This window comes from Bos javanicus, chromosome 13 (genome assembly GCF_032452875.1).
Source record: "Bos javanicus breed banteng chromosome 13, ARS-OSU_banteng_1.0, whole genome shotgun sequence".
NCBI classification, from domain to species: Eukaryota; Metazoa; Chordata; class Mammalia; order Artiodactyla; family Bovidae; genus Bos; species Bos javanicus.
In genome coordinates this window covers 47,178,501-47,198,268 of record NC_083880.1, presented here as the reverse complement: position 1 = coordinate 47,198,268, position 19,768 = coordinate 47,178,501, and the positions used below count along the sequence as shown (strand labels likewise).

At 42.7% G+C, this 19,768-nt stretch overlaps 1 protein-coding gene across 4 annotated transcripts in view; it reads left to right on the top strand.

The window, feature by feature from the left end:
* RASSF2 (Ras association domain family member 2) overlaps positions 1-19,768 on the top strand; it is a 58,923-nt gene that overhangs the window by 27,494 nt on the left and 11,661 nt on the right. For all 4 annotated transcript variants that reach the window (XM_061436588.1, XM_061436585.1, XM_061436586.1 and 1 more), the window contains exons 2-6: positions 5,160-5,250; positions 6,686-6,761; positions 8,771-8,922; positions 12,446-12,534; positions 18,033-18,193. In XM_061436588.1, coding sequence (XP_061292572.1) covers positions 5,192-5,250; positions 6,686-6,761; positions 8,771-8,922; positions 12,446-12,534; positions 18,033-18,193 — 537 coding nt within the window. In that variant the 5' untranslated portion in view covers positions 5,160-5,191. The remainder of the gene's footprint in view (positions 1-5,159; positions 5,251-6,685; positions 6,762-8,770; positions 8,923-12,445; positions 12,535-18,032; positions 18,194-19,768) is intronic.

Sequence of the window (19,768 nt, the reverse complement as noted above, 5' to 3'; positions counted from 1 at the left end):
TCAGTTCAGTTTAATCACTCAGTTCTGTCCGACTCTTTGTGCCCCCGTGGACTGCAGCCTGCCAGGCTTCCCTGTCCATCACCAACTCCTGGAGCTTGCTCAAACTCATGTCTGTCGAGTTGGTGATGCCATCCAACCATCTCATCCTCTGTCGTCCCCTTCTCCTCCTGCTTTCAATCTTTCCCAGGCTCAGGGTCTTTTCCAATGAATCAGTTCTTCACATCAGGTGGCCAAAGTATTAGAGTTTCAACTTTAGCATCCGTCCTTCCAATGAATATTCAGGACTGATTTCCTTTAGGATGGACTGATTGGATCTTGCAGTCCAAGGAACTCTCAAGAGTCTTCTCCAACACCACAGTTCAAAAGCATCAATTCTTCAGTGCTCAGCTATCTTTATAGTCCAGCCCTTACATCCATACATGAATACTAGAAAAACCATAGCTTTGACTATTTGGACCTTTGTTGGCAAAGTAATGTCTCTGCTTTTTAATATGCTGTCTAGGTTGGTCATAGCTTTTCTTCCAAGGAGGAAGCATCTTTTAATTTCATGGTGGCAGTCACCATCTGCAGTGATTTTGGAGCCCCAAGAAATAAAGTCTCTCACTGTTTCCATTGTTTCCCCATCTATTTGCCATGAAGTGATGGGACCAGATGCCATGATCTTAGTTTTCTGAATCTTGTGTTTTAAGCCAACTTTTTCACTCTCCTCTTTCACGTTCATCAAGAGGCTCTTTAGTTCTTCTTCACTTTCTGCCATAAGGATGGTGTCATTTGCATATCTGAGGTTATTGATATTTCTCCCAGCAATCTTCATTCCAGCTTGTGCTTCATCCATCCCAGCATTTCATGTGATGTACTCTGCATATAAGTTAAATAAGCAGGGTGACAATATATGGCCTTGATGTACTCCTTTCCCAATTTGGGACCAGTCTGTTGTTCCATGTCCAATTCTAACTGTTGCTTTTTGACCTGCATACAGATTTCTCAGGAAACAGGTAAAGTGGTCCGGTATTCGCATCTCTTGAAGAATTTTCCACAATTTGTTGTGATCTACACAGTCAAAGGCTTTGGCGTAATCAATAAAGCAGAAGTAGATGTTTTTCTGGAACTCTCTTGCTTTTTCTATAATCCAATGGATGTTGGCAATTTGATCTCTGGTTCCTCTGCCTTTTCTAAATCCAGCTTGAACATCTGGAAGTTCACAGTTCATGTACTGTTGAAGCCTGGCTTGGAGAATTTTGAGCATTGCTTTGCAGGCATGTGAAATGACTGCAATTGTGTAGTAGATGCAACATTCTTTGGGATTGGAATGAAAACTGACCTTCCAGTCCTGTGGCCACTGCTGAGTCTTCCAAATTTGCTGGCATATTGAGTGCAGAACTTCAACAGCATCGTCTTTTAAGATTTGAAATAGCTCAACTGGAATTCCATCACCTCCACTAGCTTTGTTCTTGCTACTGCTTCCTAAGGCCTACTTGAGTTTGCATTCCAGAATGTCTGGCTCTTGGTGAGTGATCACACCACCATGGTTATCTGTGTCATGAAGATCTTTTTTGTATAGTTCTTTTGTGTATTCTTGCCACCTCTTCTTAATATCTTCTCTTCTGTTAGGTCCATACCATTTCTGTCCTTTATCGAGCCCATCTTTGCATGAAATGTTCCCTTGGTATCTCTAATTTTCTTGAAGAGATCTCTGGTCTTTTGCATTCTATTGTTTTCCTCTATTTCTTTGCATTGATCACTGAGGAAGGCTTTCTTATCTCTCCTTGCTATTCTTTGGAACTCTGCATTCAGATGCTTATATCTTTCCTTTACTCTGTGCCTTGCACTTCTCTTCTTTTCTCAGCTATTTGTAAGGACTCCTCAGACAACCATTTTGAATTTCTTTTTCTTGGGGATGGTTTTGATCACTGCCTCCTGTACAATGTACAATGTAATGAACCTCCGTTCATAGTTCTTCAGGCACTCTATCAGATCTAATCCCTTCAATCTATTTGTCACTTCCACTGTATAATCATAAGTGATTTGATTTAGGTCACACCTGAATGGTCTAGTGGTTTTCCCTAATTTCTTCAATTTAAATGTGAATTTAGCAATAAGGAGTTCATAATCTGACCCACAGTCAGCTCCCGGTCTTGTTTATGCTGACTGTAAACAGCTTCTTCATCTTCAGTTGCAAAGAATATAATCAATTTGATTTCGGTATTGACCATCTGGTGATATCCATGTGTAGAGTCCTCTCTTGTGTTGTTGGAAGAGGGTGTTTGCTATGATGAGTTGTGTTCTCTTGGCAAAACTGTTATCCTTTGCCCTGCTTCATTTTGTATTTCAAGGCCAAACTTGCCTGTTACTCCAGGTATCTCTTACCTTTGTACTTCTGCATTCCAGTCCCCTATGATGAAAAGGACATCTTCTTTTTGTGAAAAATAAGATGAATTATTGAATGGATAAAGAGATGGACAGATGTGTTATAATGTAAGGATAGTAAATGTTAAGGATAGACTAGCCAAAATTATATTGGTATTCCTTGTCTTCTTAAATTTCGTTTCTGAAAAATTTCAGAATAAAATACTTGAGAAAAATTCTAATAATACTGTTACCTGAGAGAGCTGGCCTTTCATTCACTTACATATACGTATGCCAAAAGTTCTCAACTGGGGGCAGATTAGTTCCCAGGGGACAGTGGTAATGTCCTGAGACGTTTTTGATCGTCATGACTGGGGGCCATGCTGCTGGCATCTGGTGGGTAAGGGCGAAGGATACTGCTAAACATGTTTCGATGCACAGCACAGCCCTCACAACAAAGACTGACCTAGCCCCCAAAGTCAATAGTGCTGAGGTTGAAAAACCCTAATATTTATATATATATCCATTCAGATGAATGTATGTTGTTCTTGTTCAGTCGTTCAGTCGTGTCTGACTTTTTGCAACCCCATGGATCATAGCACGCCAGGCTTCCCTGTCCTTCACCAACCCCTGGAGCTTGCTCATACTCATGTCCATTGAGTCAGTGTGCCATCCAACCATCTCATCCTCTGTCGTCCCCTTCTCCTCCTGCCTTCAATCTTTCCCAGCCTCAGGGTCTTTTCTAATGAGTTGGCTGTTTGCATCATGTAGCCAAAGTATTGGAGCTTCACATCAGTCCTTCCAGTGAATATTCAAGACTGATTTCCTTTATTATTGACTGGTTTGATCTTGCAATCCAAGGGATTCTCAAGAGTCTTCTTCAACATCACAGCTCAAAAACATCTGTTCTTCAGCATTCAGCCTTCTTTATGGTCCACCTCTCACATCCACACATGACTACTGGAAAAACCATATCTTTGACTAGATGGACCTTTGCTGGCAAAATAATGTTTCTGCTTTTTAATATGCTCTCTAGGTTTGTCATAGGTTTTCTTCCAAGGAGCAAGCATCTTTTAATTTCGTGGCTGCAGTCACCACCTGCAGTGATTTTGGAGCCCAAGAAAATAAAGTCTGTCACTGTTTCCACTTTGTCCCCATCTATTTGCCTTGAGGTGATGGGACCAGATGCCATGATCTTCATTTATTGAATATTGAGTTTTAAGTCAACTTTTTCACTCTCCTCTTTCACCTTCATCAAGAAGCTCTTTAATTCCTTTTCTCTTTCTGCCATTAGGGTGATGTCATCTGCATATCTGAGCTTATTGATATTTCTCCCGGCAATCTTCATTCCAGCTTGTGCTTCATCCAGCCCAGCATTTTGCATGATGTACTCTGCATAGAAGTTAAATAAGCAGGGTAACAATATACAGCCTTGATGTACTCCTTTCTCAATTTTGAGCCAGTCCATTGTTCCATGTCTGGTTCTACCTGTTCCTTCTTGACCTGCCTACAGGTTTCTCAGGAGGTTGGTAAGGTGATCTGGTATTCCCATCTCTTTAAGAATTTTCTACAGCGGTTGTGAGCCACACAGTCATAGGCTTTAGCGTAGTCTTTGAAGCACAAATAGATGTTTTTCTAAAGTTCTCTTGCTTTTACTATGATGCAGCAGATGTTGGCAATTTGGTCTCTGATTCCTCTTCCTTTTCTAAATCCACCTTGTACATCTGGAAGTTCTTGGTTCACGTACTGTTAAAGTCTGGCATGGAGAATTTTGAGCGTTACTTTGCTGGCATGCAACAAAGTAATGTGTATATATGTGCATATTGTATGCTTGCATGCATGCCTGCTCAGTCACATCATGGAGCTTTGCGGCCCCATGGACTGTAGCCTGCCTGGCTCCTCTGTCTATGGGATTTCCCAGGCAAGAATACTGGATTGGGTTGCCATTTCCTCCTTCAGGGGATCTTCTTGACCCTGGGATCCAACTCACATCTCCTCCTGTGTCTCCTGCATTGGCAGGTGAATTCTTTATCACTAAGGTAACTACCCTTGAAAGTATAATTGCTCAGTTTTGTCCAACTCTTTGAGACTCCTTGGATTGTAGCCTGCCAGGCTCCGGTGTCTATGGAATTCTCTAGGCAAGAATACTGGAGTGGATTGCCATTTCCTTCTCCAAGGAATCTTCCCAACCCAGGGATCGAACCTGGGTCTCCAACATTGCAGGCAGATTCTTTACCATCTGAGCCACAAGGGGAGCCTTACATGTATATTAAACAAAATTGGACTCATAGTTTTATAACTTTGTTTTCATAATGTATTGTCATTTTCTCAGGTAATTAAATTGCCTTTCATATTGTCATGTTTTAATGATGATGTATATGCTGTGATTTATTGTGCCCATTTTTCTTTGGGCATTCTTTTAGGTTGTTTACCAATCTTCAGTATATCTCAGTACTATCAACCTTCCTTTTCAGACAAATCTCTATTCTGTGTAGTGAAGTTCTCTTCAGGAAGATTCATTCCTTCAAATCAGCTTGGGTGCCAGCATCGTCTGTGGCTGTGGCTTGGGCATTTGTTTTGGGGCTGTGCCTGGATTGTCATCTTTTGTTTGGGTTTTTTTCTCAGAAGCTCTGGCAAGCAGAGGCAGCAGCCAACAGTGTGGCATCTCCCTGGCCCTTTGTCAGTGCTGGGCTGCTCAAGCTATGTATCTGGGGCAGGGACAAAGAACCATGTGCTCCCACCCCCTGGACCATGTTCTGCTGACTTCTTAAAGACCCAACTGGACATTAACTGCTATCTTCTTTCAAATATAGGCCTCTTCTTCTGATGAAAAGAGAAAGAAAGAATGGACTACCATCACCAAACTTCCCTAGTCCCGTGTGGACAAGATAAATACATTTCCAAGTAAGATTTTTTGTTATGGTATTGTCCTTGCAGTGGCCGGTCCCATGTGGAGGGAAGCCACTGGCAGAGGAGCCTCCTCTGTACACGAGAGGAGCTCATGTGTGTGAGAAGGAGAAAGCAGCTGCGTGTGGACTAGTGAGAGCATCAAGCAAGTTTGCTGCTATAGATGAAGAACATGCCCCCAGAGCCTGGCCATAGGGAGTGAAGTTAAGGGGGTCAAGACATGGTACCTTTAGAGGCTCGGAAGAGTTGATGTCCTGGAGAGTTTCTAGGAGGAGGAGTTGGTTGTGACAGCCCCAAATCTTTACACTGAATGACTGGACTTAAAGTGACAGAACGCCCTTGCCTCTTGCCTGAGAAGAGGCAGAAGCATACTTCAGTCTCCGCAAGCTCCTCCCTCCTCCCAGGCCTCCCTGCATTCACTTTCGGATAAAACTTGATCAGAGCATTTTCAGGTTTGACAGCTCTCACTCTGATCACAAAGGGCGTCATATGCTCTCTCTTCCATGTTTAGTATTGACAGCTATGGTCCCAGGGGAACAACTTGGAAACCAGTATTTAGAGGCCTTGTAAGGTTTTTAAAAAATGTTTTTATGAACTAAAAGCACGTAGGATAAAGAGACAAAAGCACCTCTTGAAGGAGAGTAGAAAAGTACATTAGAAGAGTAATGCAGAATATTACATTAGGGGTTCCCATGTGGTTCAACAGTAAATAATCTGCCTGCAATGCAGGAGACATGGGTTCAATACCTGGATTGGGAGAATCCCCTGGAGAAAGGAATAGCACCCCATTTCAGTATTCTTGCCTGGGGAATCCCACGAACAGAGGAGCCTGGTGACTATAGTCCATGGGGTTGTAAAGACTTGGATACAACTTAGCGACTAAACAACAAAGGTATGTCAATGAAGCCTAAGTCAATGGGGCCCAGAGCTCTCCCTTTTAACTTCCTGAAATCCTTGGAGTTTCTGAGTCTCATGAAGGTCTGTAGTGAATGTCCTCTTCTCACAGCATTTGTGAGAGAGGAAAGTCTGTGGAGAGGCTAAAGAAACCTTGTGTGTGGGCTTTAAAGTGCATTCGCTTCTATGAATCTGTGGTTTAACAAGGCCTGTGTATTTAGCTTGGGTTTGAGAAATGTAGTGAGAGCTGCTAACCATTGTCAGCAGACCAGACCTCCTTGGTTTTCTGGAGTTGCTCCTTACATTAAGTCTGTTCTAGGTAGTATTTACTCTTGATCTTGATCCTGGGAAAGTTTGTGATGGAAGACTGGTGGTTCTACACACCATGGGTGTGTGTATTTGTGTGTATGTACACATGTAGACAAACACCCCAACTGGAGTGACTGAAGGCCAGATTAGAGGTGAAAAAAAGAGGGAGTAATTGCATTATAAGTGATTTTAGCTGAGATTGTGACACCTTTTGTATTTTTCTCATAAGGAATGAACTTCTTCTGCATTTGAAGACCTACAACTTGTACTACGAAGGCCAAAATTTGCAGCTCCGACATCGTGAGGTAAGGAGTCACAGGGAAGGTCTTGGGGCTCCTCCCCTAGTGGCCAGCCCAGTCTTCGTCTCCATGTCTTCTGGGTCTCCATGTCTCCATGTCACCCTAACCAAGAGGGTCTCTGCCTCTTTTGCCACAGTGAGTAGCCTCTCAATGTTAGTGATGTTATTGGGAGTCCCTAGAGTTCTTTGGAAGTACACCCCGGGCCCAGATTTTTTCTAAAAAGAATGAGTTTTCTGTTTTGGAGATATTCCTGTGGCTGGACTAATACTAGCCTCAGAAGGAGGACCCTCCAAAAGGATGCTTTCATGAAATGGCTATTTCAGATGGTACTCAAGCAACCTTTTTCCTCTTGGGCAATTCAGGAGCCTCACCCTGTCCTCTGTGTTGCCACATCTGGCCCATGTGCTGTTGCAGCAATCTGGACAAGTTACATAAGCTTTGGGTGGTAACTCTTGGCTTTTCCCCACAACTGCAGCAGCCTTCCTAGAATGCCTTCTTAGCATGTCTTTTGTTATCCATATGTCTTTCCTCAGCGCCCTTCCTGAGTCTAAGTTTACTCACCCTGTATCCATTCTGTAGAGCCTGTTTCGGGTAGATGGTGAATTATATGGGAGCCTGGCAGAGTAATTTATACTCAAGTGTTCTTGGCTGATAAGAAGGTACATGTAATACCCTTCTAAACACATTTTCAGCTTATCAAGCCATATTGATTTAATCTGTAGAAACAGATATCAGATGGTAGAATTTCAGCTACTAAGGCAGGCTGGTTGGGGATAGTATGTAGTGGTTTTTTGTATGTTCCTCACACTACACCACTTAGGCAAAGTCCTACTTTGGGTTAAATTCTGCCCTCTAATCATGTGGTATAAAGTATTGATGCCAGCCTTGACCGCTTAGAAGACCATACATGTAACCTGTGCTTAAATAATGCTTTTCTCCTTAAGATCCCCAAACACCCTAAAGTTGTTCCACACCTCTCCTGCCTTCTTTTATTACCCCCTCCCTCTCTAAGGATGATCCTGGGACCCGGATTGGTTGTTCACTGAACATGTGTCATCTTTCATGGGGCTTGTCCTGAAGATGTGGCCATAGCCCAGACCTTAGTCTTGACCCTGCTTATAAAACATGGGTTCAAAAGGTTTTGCTGAGATTCTAGAAAGAAGACCTGACTCTTTAGGCACTGTCCTCAAACCTTCTACTAATTAGTGGCTGGATCAGTAGCAAGATTTTGGTCCTTAAACAGCTTTTCTGAGGTATGTCCTGTAGATGACTCAAGGGGTATGGTGATTCCTGAGATCCATCTCTTTGGGATAAAACATCAGGTATTTTTAGAAGGCCTTCACATTTAAATTCTTATCAATTAACAACCCTTGAGTATAAATTTGGAATTCTTGCAGAATTTATTCACCTCTTGGAGAGTTATTATGTAGCACATTAGTTAATTATTGGCTCTCGGAAGTTCTGCTGTTAAGAAATCTGATAACACAGCATCTCCCAACTCACAAGATCACTTGATACTCTTTTTAAGGTAACAGTTCATCTGCCAGATGAGCTAGTATTCTGTTGAACAAACTTGAGGAAATGTTACTTTAAATCATCAACCAGTGGGTCAGATTGCTAAACGTTATAATGAAAGACACATCACTTTCTATAGTAGGGGAGGGGAAAAATAGCTAATTCAAGGTTTTAGCTCTTGCTTCTGTTAGCGTAATTTAAGAATAGCAGGCTATTTTCTCACATACTTTAAGAAATATATTTATTGTTCTTTAAAGTCATTAGTATAAAAAACAACAAAGAAACCATTGTTAGAATTTGCACATGTCTATGAATTTTGAGGCAATGTGTGCTGACCTCCGAGCTCAGCTTGAGAGCCTGGAGAGTGTCTTGGAGCTGAGGTGTGACTATAACTTGGGTGCACCTACCTGAGCACATCAAGAAAACTGTCATTTACCACAAACAACATGGTGCTGGCTTCTTTGGGACTTTTCTGGACTTATCCAATTGCTTTGTGGCAGGAGGAAGATGAGTTTATTGTGGAGGGGCTGCTGAACATCTCCTGGGGACTGCGCCGGCCCATTCGTCTACAGATGCAGGATGACAATGAACGCATTCGACCTCCTCCATCCTCTTCCTCTTGGCACTCTGGCTGTAACTTGGGGGCTCAGGGGTGAGTAAAGAGAGATAGGACTGGGGGTTGACCAGAGGTATCTGGGGATTGCATGTGTTCTCAAGCTGGTAAATGCTACCTACTTCCAGCAAGCCTTGATCCAAGCTCCCATTCCCACTCCCCCCTGCTCTAGACTTGGAATGAGGAGAAAGGGTCATATGTTGGTGTTACTGGGCTTCCAGACCTGTCATAACAATCAATGAATGAGTGAGGAAGGGAGATGCTGAGTCCAAGAGGAGAAGCACTAAGGCTTGAGTGAGCAGCGTGCCATCGCTCATGGAGACCCTACCTCTCTAAGGGGCATTGTAGTGGTTAGCCAGGCTCAGTCTGAAGATTTCTGACAGGACACCCAATACCCCAGCATCCTCCCCACTGGGACCACTCCTCACAGAATGACCCCACCCCAGAGTCATTTAGGGCTCAAAACTCTGTCCAAAGCTCTCTGTGTCTTAGAGGAACCTGGAAGTGGGGAAAGAATGTCAGGCCCTGACCAAGCCAGCGAAGCAAGCTCTGCTTCCTTGGCTATACCTGGAGTTGGGTGGTGGTGTGATGGTCTGGGAGGTCCCCTCTCCTGTGTTCCCACTAGAAGGTCTGTGAAGACTAAGCCTGTTCCTTCCTTAGCCAAATGAGTAGCTCTGTACATCTAGCAAGGCACACCCTCTTTACTGTTTTGTGTGTGTGTGTGTGTGTGTGTGTGTGGCTGTGTTGGGTCTTCTTGTGGTGCATGAGCTCTTCATTGCTGCATGCAGGCTTTCTCTAGCTAAAATGCACAGGCTTCTCATTGACGTGGCTTCTCCTGGCAGAGCACAGGCTCTAGGGTGTGTGGGCTTCAGTAGTTGTGATGCACAGGCTTAGTTGTCCTGCAGCATGAGGAATCTTAGTTCCCAAACCAGGGATTGAACCCATGTCCTCTCCGTTGGCGGGCAGATTCTTAACCATTGGACCACCAGGGAAATCCCTACTATCTGGGATTTCAGTTTTTAGGATAAAGTGACAACCCTTTGCTCCATCCTAAAATTTGCTAATGCTGACTGCCTTGGGGCCAGAGCATGATGGAATGCACCAAGATCCCAGCCAAAACCACAGTGATGTTTTTTTTCTGTTTTAAATGAGAACCAAGCCCTCTCTGTTGGCCCCATTGAACATTTTGTTCAACTCCACAGCCAAATCTATTCTTGGCTGAATTTAAGAGAAAGCTACAATGTTGCCCAAAGCCTGTAGCTGATCTGGTTTATTTCCAAGGGAATTTAAGGAGGAAAATCTTTGCTTGTACCATCAGTGTTGGGGGTGCGGGGTATAGGGGGAGCCGCGGAGAGGTCCAGTCAAGGTTCTTTGGTTTCATTGAACTTTGCAGTTTCATACTCTGCTTTGCTTTCGGCATTCTCACTGTATTTGGTTTCAAGCAGGCCAAACCCATTCCATAGCACCAGCCTAGCCCGTGGAGTATTACATTTCGTTCCCTAAGTGAGATGGTTTTTAAAATTCCATTTGACCATGTGGCCTTTGGCTGGCCTACTCCAGCGTCTTTCAGGCTGTACGCTTGTTTCTTTTCCCTTCCTAATGGCATCAAGCTGGTCTTGGTTGCTTCTTGAAACCTGCAAATACTTTAACAGAGTTTTCAGGAATGATAAATAATGTTATTCCAGTGCCTGCTATAGTAAAGTGAATGCCTGGACCACTGTTTTAAGAAGGATGCTGACTTTGGAGGAGAATGGATACATGTATATATATGATTGAGTCCCTTCGCTGTTTACCTGAAACTATCACAATATTATTAATTGGCTATACCCCAATACAAAATAAAAAGTTGTGGGTTTTTTTTGTTTGTTTGTTTTTTAAACATGCTGAGACCAGTTTCTGCTTGGGCAATAAAGAGGGTTTCAGACTAGGGAGTGGGCAGTGGCTGCTGTGGGTGCCAAGTATACACCATTCCTGAGAGGCTCTGATTTCATTCTGGGGCTCAGATTATAACTATACAACAGGTAGTTCTTCAGATTTTCAATATTCAATTGTCTTTCCTTAAAATTATCATCCCTGGCGGTCCAGTGATTAGGACTCCATATTCTCACTGCAGAGGGCTCAGGTTCAGTCCCTGGCCAGGGAACTAAGATCCCACAAGCCACATGATGTGGCAAAAAACAAAAAAATGTCATCCCTGGACTGTAAGTCCTATGTCTGCTGAGTCATAGTATTACCAAACCAAATTTGCGTCTGCTCACCTACATGCAGTAAAGCCAATTTACTGACATGAGGTTATGGTGAAGGAAGGTGCTGCATTTATTGCAAGTCCAAGCAAGGAGTATAGGCAGCTCATGCTCAAAAGACCTGAACTCTTTGATGGCTTTCAGGGAAGAGTTTTTAAAGGCAAGGTGAGGGAGACTGTTGCAGGGTGGTAGATGCTCTTCTCATTAATTTGGTGGTGAGGTAATTAGGTGGTACTTCAGGAGTCAACATCATCTGGTTCCAGCTGGTTTGGGATTTACCTGCTTGTGGTCAGAAGGCAGTTAACTTCATATACCTGGTGGAGGAGTCAGTATCTGCAAAACAACTCCTGGATATGGCTCAGGATATTATCTATAGCCCCTGAGGAGGAACTAAAGGTTCTTGAATTGTTTTATGGCTAAACTATTATTTTTTTGTCTTGCTTAGCTGTTTTCCTTTGTTTCTGCATTTTCTCACTTCTCTGATTATGTTTTGTTTTGTTTTTGTTTTTTTTTGGAACTCAGGGAAGGCCTAGAAGGCTAAAGCTTTTTAACAAGAAGAAGAGGATGCAGGGGTCTGTTCCTCGGAAGTCCCCATAGGGTCTTGATTGGTTTCACCAGGGCAGCTACATTCTTCTCACCATGGGAAGGTCTTAATTGGTCAAATATGATTCTCCTTTCTAGCCAAATCCTCTGTTGATTTTGGGTGTGTTTCTCTGAGCTGCTTCCATTGTCCTTCTGAGCTTTGGGAAGTTATTTCCCAGTTATCAGGGCAATTCCAGGTCTCAACTCAGATTGCCTGCGTGTGACCCTGTCTCCAGCAACCCTGAGCACACGGCCATCAGTGCCACTTCTATAGTTATTCTGACTCTCAGAGCAACCAACCTATTACTTTCCATTCCTGTTAGATTCCAGAAGAAATTTCTGAGTAATTCCTCCAACATAAATGGGTCTGTACTAGAATCTTGTCCTTAAAAAAATGACCATTATTAGGGTTTTCTAAATAAGGCATAGACTTTGTGGGTGCTTAGAAACCCAGCACAGGTACCACACAGGTATTATTGTTGTTCTCTGTCCTGGGCTTGACGTTGCTACAAATGCTGGGAGCAAGCACTTTCTCCCTCCAGAATTCACCTTCCTTGCTCAGTGCTTGGCTCAGGAGCTGGGCCAGCCTCATGAGGCCTTCAGCACAGCCTACAGTGTCCTTCATCACCTACTGCATGGTGATCCCCAGAAGTATTCCCTTTGTGTGAGTGGGTTGGGGTGGGACTGAGGGAGTTCCTCTGCAGGGGCTGAACCTTTTGTTTGTTTTTGCTTCCCAGTACCATCCTGAAGCCCCTCACCATGCCCAACATTCCGATCTCAGAGGTGGATGCCCTGCCTGAGAGCGATCAGACACTGAGCCCCACAGGTACATGCATGGTGGGAGGATCCTCCAGTAGGGGCCAACTGTGTGAAGACTGATGTGATGAATGTTGTATACTGTTACTTATTTTTTGGAAATATAAAATTCACATAGTTTGAGATTCAAAACTTATTAAGAAAAAAGAATTGAAAGTTTCACATCTCATCCACCCCCTGATTTTCCCTCCCTAGAAGCAATCTGAAGGCTTTCTTCCCAAGATACTCTTTGCAAACACAAGGAAATACACACCAACAAAGCTTAATGTTTGGATGTCATTTTTTTCTTTCCTTTTCTTCTATAAGTGGCAGCATTTTGCACATCCCATTTCTGTTAGTTTGTCTTGAGGATTGTTCCATACAAACCCAGAAAGAACCTCTGCATTCTTTACAGCTCTGCAGTATTTAATTGTATGAATAAATAATTTAATCACTTCCTATTGATAAACATTTAAGTCATTTCTAGTCTTTAGACAAACAAAAGTGTAGACAATGTCCTTGTACATGTCTCATTTCACACATTTGTGTCTGTAGAATTCTTTCAAATTAAGTTTCTAGGTCTGAGGCTGTGTGCATTTGTAATTTTGATAGATATTATCAGTTCATAATATCTTGCAAGTCCTTATATCATGCTTATCCTGTGCCTGACACTGTTCTAAGTGCTTTCAATTAATCAACTTATTTAAACCCATACCACAATCTTGTGAGGTGGATGCTATTATTAACCCCTTCTATAGGTGATGTAGCTGAGGCACAGAGAGGTTAGGGATATATGGTGTCAGGAAGGAAGACATTTTTCTCTACCTGTTACCGAGTCCAAGCTCATTCTGCTCCACCACACAACAGGCCAATAACCTGAAAGCTGAGGTGCTGAGGCAAAGAATATGAATTGGAAAGCCATAGACTGAGAAGATGGCAAAGTAGTGTCTCCAAAAAACCCATATTATCAGGGTCTGGATTCCAGTTTCTTTTGTAGAACAGAGAAGGAGAGAAGGTGAGGACATAAAGTAAAAAGGCCATTTATCTTGTAATATAGGAGAAGATGTGTTAAATTAATCTTTTCTGCAACCATTCACTGGTGGGTAGGGTCAGATTGTCTCCCTGTGAACTGAACAAAGCCACTTTAGCTTAACAGTTAGACAGAGGGGCAGAGTTCCTTGAGGCAGGCCATTATGTATTATTATAATAATAATAAAAAAAAAAAGGTAAAGTCCAACATGGAATCAAAATTGGCTTTTCCCTATTATAATCCCCCACTGTCAATGTCTGTTCCACAATCTTGTGGAAGGGGGTGATGACCATTCTAACTGCTTCATCAGATGGACCTATCTGGGAGTGTTCACCATTGGTGCCAGTGTTCCAAATGTTGAGATTTGTCTTCTTTTGTTCCCCTTTGGAAAGTGTCTTCTTTGTACTTGTAGACTTAAAAATATTCACAGTCTAAAAGTTGAGAGTTATGTTTTATTCAGCAAGAATTTTTTAGGACTTCAAACCCAGGAGGCAGCATCTCAAGTTAAGGAATTCCGTGCTACATATGGGAAGATACAAGAGTCTGGGCTCACTGAAATCATTCTTTTGATACACTTCTCAGTTAACTAAGGACCTGTATCCTCTATTCTCACGTTCTGACTTTCCTCAGGGCTCACCATAGGGAGTAGCCACAATCTGATGGCTGCAAATGGCAAATAGTCCTTCCTTCTTGAGTTCCCTCAGGGCTCATCAGCTCACACTGGAGAGCTGCAAGTGCTGATGACTGATCTCCTCTTGGTTAGGAATTTGGCCAACATTTGGGAAACATTTCATAATCAAACTTTGTCCCCTGGTGCTGGCTAGGAGGCTCATCCAAGATCAGGCGAGCATTCTTGATATGCCACTCCAGGTGCTAAATTTTTGGTTAGGCCCTGTCAATAATTAAAGATTATCCAGATCTTCTGTCTAATTATGATCCAAGAGACATTCTCCCTTGTTACTTCTTCCCATACCTAGAATCACACTATTACAATTACTTTATGTAATAAATGTGGTCTGTTTCTCAAGATGTTTAGCCATAGAAGTTTTGTTGGAGGCCTGGTTACACACGGTACCGTAAGAGATGATAATCTTGTAAAAAAGACGATATAAGTGATGCAGCTAGTAACATTGACAAAGGCTTAATGCCGCAGGGAGACACAGAGCACAAACAACTTGGAAACAAAGAACAAACTAAAGTGATGATTAGCATAGCTAGTTGTAGTGTTAGTCGCTCAGTCATGTCCGACTTTTTGTGACCCCATGGACTGTAGCTCGCTAGTCTCCTGTCCAGGGAATTCTCCAGGCAAGAATTCTGGAGTGAGTAGCGATTCCCTCCTCCAGGGAATCTTCCCAACGCAGGGATCTAACCTGGGTCTCCTGTACTCCAGGCAGATTCTTTACCATCTGAGGTACCAGGGAGTCCAATTGCAATAAAATATCAAGTCCACAGGAGAGCCAGCTGGGGCCTCCAAATTTTGGCAGGATCAGATAGAAAATGATAAATATTTCAGCTTTGTTTGCAAAGGTATACTTTGTCAGCTTATTGTAAGTCATACCATGAAAGCTTTTTTTTTTTAATTAAAGCTAGTATATTTCTCAAAGTCATAAAATTATAAACCATATTCATCAGTCCATGTACAAAACTTAAAATTGCCTAGTTAAAGATTTGAGTAAAATGCAGTTAGCAGGAAACTTGGTTATTTCTGTGACATATAACATTTTAGATAATGTATCAGGACATATCAGCTGTTAGGGATTCCACATAAATTTTGGAATATCTACATTAGTGGCATTTATCCATACACTATAACCTAAGGTTCTTCTCCAACCATTTGACAAGAATTTTGAAGTAATTTAACATATCAAATAAACTTAGTTTGACCTTCCTCTTTGAAATGTCTCAAAGATGTTCTTTTAAAGTATCTCAGAGTCAGCTGGAGCCTAAAAAAGCTTTAGTCAGATTTTGATATTTGGGAAAGTTTGTTAAAAATATCAAAAAGGTTTTAAAACACAGGAGGATCATAGGTCACTGTGAAACAATATTTATTCATTTAACCAAAGTCTCAAAATGATTAAAAGAAAGCAAATATGGATCACCTAAGGGCCCAGAAACTCATACAACCTGTAATCAAAAATGAGCACTTCTAACAGAAAGAGATATATCAAATTCCAGCCCTATATTAGTTTACGTAACAAAATCCATTTACCTAGTCAACTTCAGTCTAAATTTAGTTAATCCTGACCTTGTATAAAACTTTCTCAGTAAAATGTAATTTCATGCCTCATACCTTCTTCTCCTGTTTTCTTATTAACTGGGTCTTTTTTAACATTATAACTGGATCTTCACTGCTGCATGCAGGCTTTCTCTAGTTGCAGTGTGGGATGGTAGGGGGTGGTGGTGGCTACTCCCTGTTGTGTGTGGGCTTCTCAATGTGCTAACTTCTCTTGTTGCAGAGCCAGGCTTTAGGTGTGCAGGCCCAGTAGTTGTGGAGCACAGGCTTAATTGCTCTGCAGAACATGGGATCTTCTGGGACCAAGGATCAAACCCCTGTCCCTTGCATTGGCAGGGACATGGACCATCAAGGAAGTCCCTCCTCATGCCTTCCTAACCTCCTCACACATTCTACCATACTGAAATGTTTTATTGTCTTCAGTAGCTTTAATTATATATTTAAATTAGAATTCCTAACAATCTTAATTTCTAGTGAAAACCAAGAGACAAATAATAGTTACCAAAATATGGAGAAACTATTTCAGATGATTTTTAGCTAAAGTTAGCAAGTTATTTTTTCTTGCTGACAAATTTGCAACAGGTATAACAAAATTTCCTTTAACCTCTATTAAAACTAGGTACAGTGAAAGACTGCTGCTTAATGTTGATGGCTCAAAGACATATCTATATTAATTAGATCAACAAACATTAACATAAGATATTAATTTAATACTAAATACTTTCCTGTTCACTGAACCTAAAACTAATTTAGCTTAATTTCCTTTGTATTTAGAATTGTTTGGTTTGTAAGCACTTACTTTTCTTGAAGGCAACTTAAACAGAGCTCTTTTATGAATTAACCTTAACAATGATATCCAAAGACACTTACTGAGATATACACATATCCACACAAACACAATAAGAAATATTATACTTTATTTTCCAAACTTAGTCGTATCAGATATCACAATACAGAACTCACTAGTTTGTAAATAACAGAATAAGAAAAAATTAAAAAGGCTTCTTCCTTTTTTACTAATATTTATGGAAAACAAGTCAAGTTCTAAATTACTTTACCCTTTTTTCAAAATTTGCATTTTAAAGAGATGGCAGAGATGAGGAGACCAGATAGGACATTTGCATCTCAAAGATACAGGGAAATTTCTCCTAAGATGACTTTGTTTCCCCTTTGTTTAATACTTGCCAGCCTTTTACGGGGTGGTATTTGGGGACTTCAGAGGGGAGGAAGGCAATTCACACGGAAATGGAAAAGCAATGGTTGGTAAACAGATGTTTGCTTGGCCCTGAAAAGACAGTATGACATGGGGTGAACTTTGATCTCTGTTTCCTTTACCACATTTAGTCCATATTCTTTGTAGATATCTCTGATTGTAGCTCTAGTCCTATAATAGGCCTGCTATCTTAAATCCTTCAGACAGTTAGGGGAAAAATCAGTTTCTTCCTGAGTCTTTTTGGCTAAAAACTTATTACAACCTAAAAATTAAGAATTTTAGGGAATTTTTAGGACTTCAAGCCTGGGAGGCTGCATCTCAAGGAACCCAGTCTGAGAGAGCTGCTGCAAAGAATCCAGTGGTGGGCAGCTAAGATATATAGGAGTTTTGCAACAAAGGACAGGTGATCAGAAGATAATTGTTAATTTTAAAAACCCAGATAGTTCAAGTTAAGGAATTTAGTGCTTTTCTATGTAGGGGAAAATGCAAGAGTCTGGGCTCAGTGAAATCATTCTTTTAATATGCACCTCAGCTATCTGAGGCAAATATCCTGTGTTTTCACTTCCTGAATTTCTTCAGGGGTCACCGTAGGGAGTGGCTGCAGTCTGGTGGCTGCTAACTGGCAGGTATTCTTTCCTTCCTGAGTTCTCTCAGGACTTACCAGCTCACCATCAGCTATGACTGCAGTTGCTGATGACGGTGATAGCCTTTGTTTACTGATATGGCAGGTATTGTTCCATTTATCAGTCTTTTGGGTCTTGATTATTTTCAGCATACCAGTGACATTTGGGGGCGGCAAATTTTGCTACAATGGCAGTGGTAGAGCTGGGGTTTGAACCTGGGAGTCTGGCTCTGAAGTCTGTGCTCTAAACTTTGTCACTGTATTGCTTTTTGGTAAATTATGTATCATGTTTTTTCCCCAGCAAGAAATACTGTTTTTATAAAATATATTTTTGGGGAAGTTGTAGGTACTGTAGCATTGGTCAAGAAGTTACTGTAACTGCCACATCCCAGGTCCAGGCAGACAGAGCTCATTTCCTCTTTCCATCTCAGACTCCAGGGGCCTGAAGTCCCTACAGGAAGACACCCCACAGTTGATGCGTACACGCAGTGATGTTGGGGTACGTCGTCGTGGCAATGTGAGGACACCCAGTGACCAGCGGCGAATCAGACGCCACCGCTTCTCTATCAACGGCCATTTCTACAACCACAAGGTAGGGGAGGCAGGGTAGCACGGGGCAAGGGGTAGCCCTAGTGGGAGCAAGAGCCCTTCCTGGGCAACTGCCACATCAGGTCTACAGACACCTGGGAAACCACTCAGTCTTTGGCTTGTGGGTAGGCTGCTGGCTCTGTTAGAGATCAGGAGCCCCCCCAGATGGTGGTGGTGTGGGAAAAACTGTGAGAAGATGGTTGTGTCCTAGGTCTTGGGTGAGTCCTTTGGGATGGGCCACCAAATGAGGGTCCTTGGCTTCACACAATTCAAGAGTGAGCCACAGTAGAGTGAAGGCAGGTTTACTCAGAGAGCTACACATTCTTCCATAGACAGAGTGTGGGCTGTCTCAGAAGGGGGAGGTGGACCTAGGGCATGGGGTCACCTGAGAAAGTGAGAGCAGTGCTGGGAGAAACACACTCCACAGAGAGTGTAGCCCTGGGAGATACACGTTCCACAGACAGAATGTAGGCCATCTCAAAAGGAGAGTGGTGGCCCCAGGGCAATGGGTCATCTGGGAATGTGAGAGCAGCCCTGGGCTATGGGGTTGGTTAGTTTTTATGGGGTGGATAATTTCCTAGTGGGAGGAATATTCTGACTATCTTGAAGAAGGGGTGGGGATTTCCATGAATTGGGGTACCACCCACTTTTTGGCCTCTTATGGTTGACCTCAGAACTGTCATGGCACCTGTGAGTGGGTCATTTAGATGCTAATGCATTACAATGATGCATATGGAGGTGAAGGTCTGCTGCTGCTGCTGCTGCTAAGTCGCTTCAGTCGTATCCGACTCTGTGCGACCCCATAGACGGCAGCCCACCAGGCTCCCTCGTCCCTGGGATTCTCCAGGCAAGAACATTGGAGTGGGTTGCCATTTCCTTCTCCAGTGCATAAAAGTGAAAGGTGAAAGTGAAGTCTCTGAGTCATGTCTGACTCTTGGAGACCCCATGGACTGCAGCCTACCAGGCTCCTCCGTCCATGGGATTTTCCAGGCAAGAGTACTGGAGTGGGTTGCCATTGCCTTCTCCAGGTGAAGGTCTACTGGAAGTCAAATCTGCTGACGTCTTGGGCCAACCAGTTTTTGTGGGATCCTGTTCACAATGGCTGTGCTGTTCTTTTAATGGTTGTGCCCTGCCCCTTTGTTCCTGTCTCAGTGAGTGAGATGTGAGATGACCCATAGACAGCCCTCATCAGAATCACCCCCTTTACCCCCAATCCACATGTTACTCTCTTTCTGCACCATGTGCCTCCAGCTACTATGTGGCCTGACTTCTCTGTGAGTTAAAGGGCTGCCCTGAAATAGAGCTGCAGGATTCAGGTTGATCTCATGTGGCCTGAGCCTATGGCATCTTGAAGCAGGGTTTTGGTTTCTGGTTAGAGATTGAGATCAGACAGCAGCAGGAAAATTGCTGAATCCTAGCCACTAGACCACCAGGGACCAGTGGCCAGTGACAAAGTTGGCCCATCAACTGTGTAGAAATGAATTTCCACCTACAGGCAGAAAGGAGTGAAGCAAGTAAAGTGTTTATTAGGAAGAAAGAGTACAGTATGTGTGGATAGACACCCTGGAGGGCTCAGAGA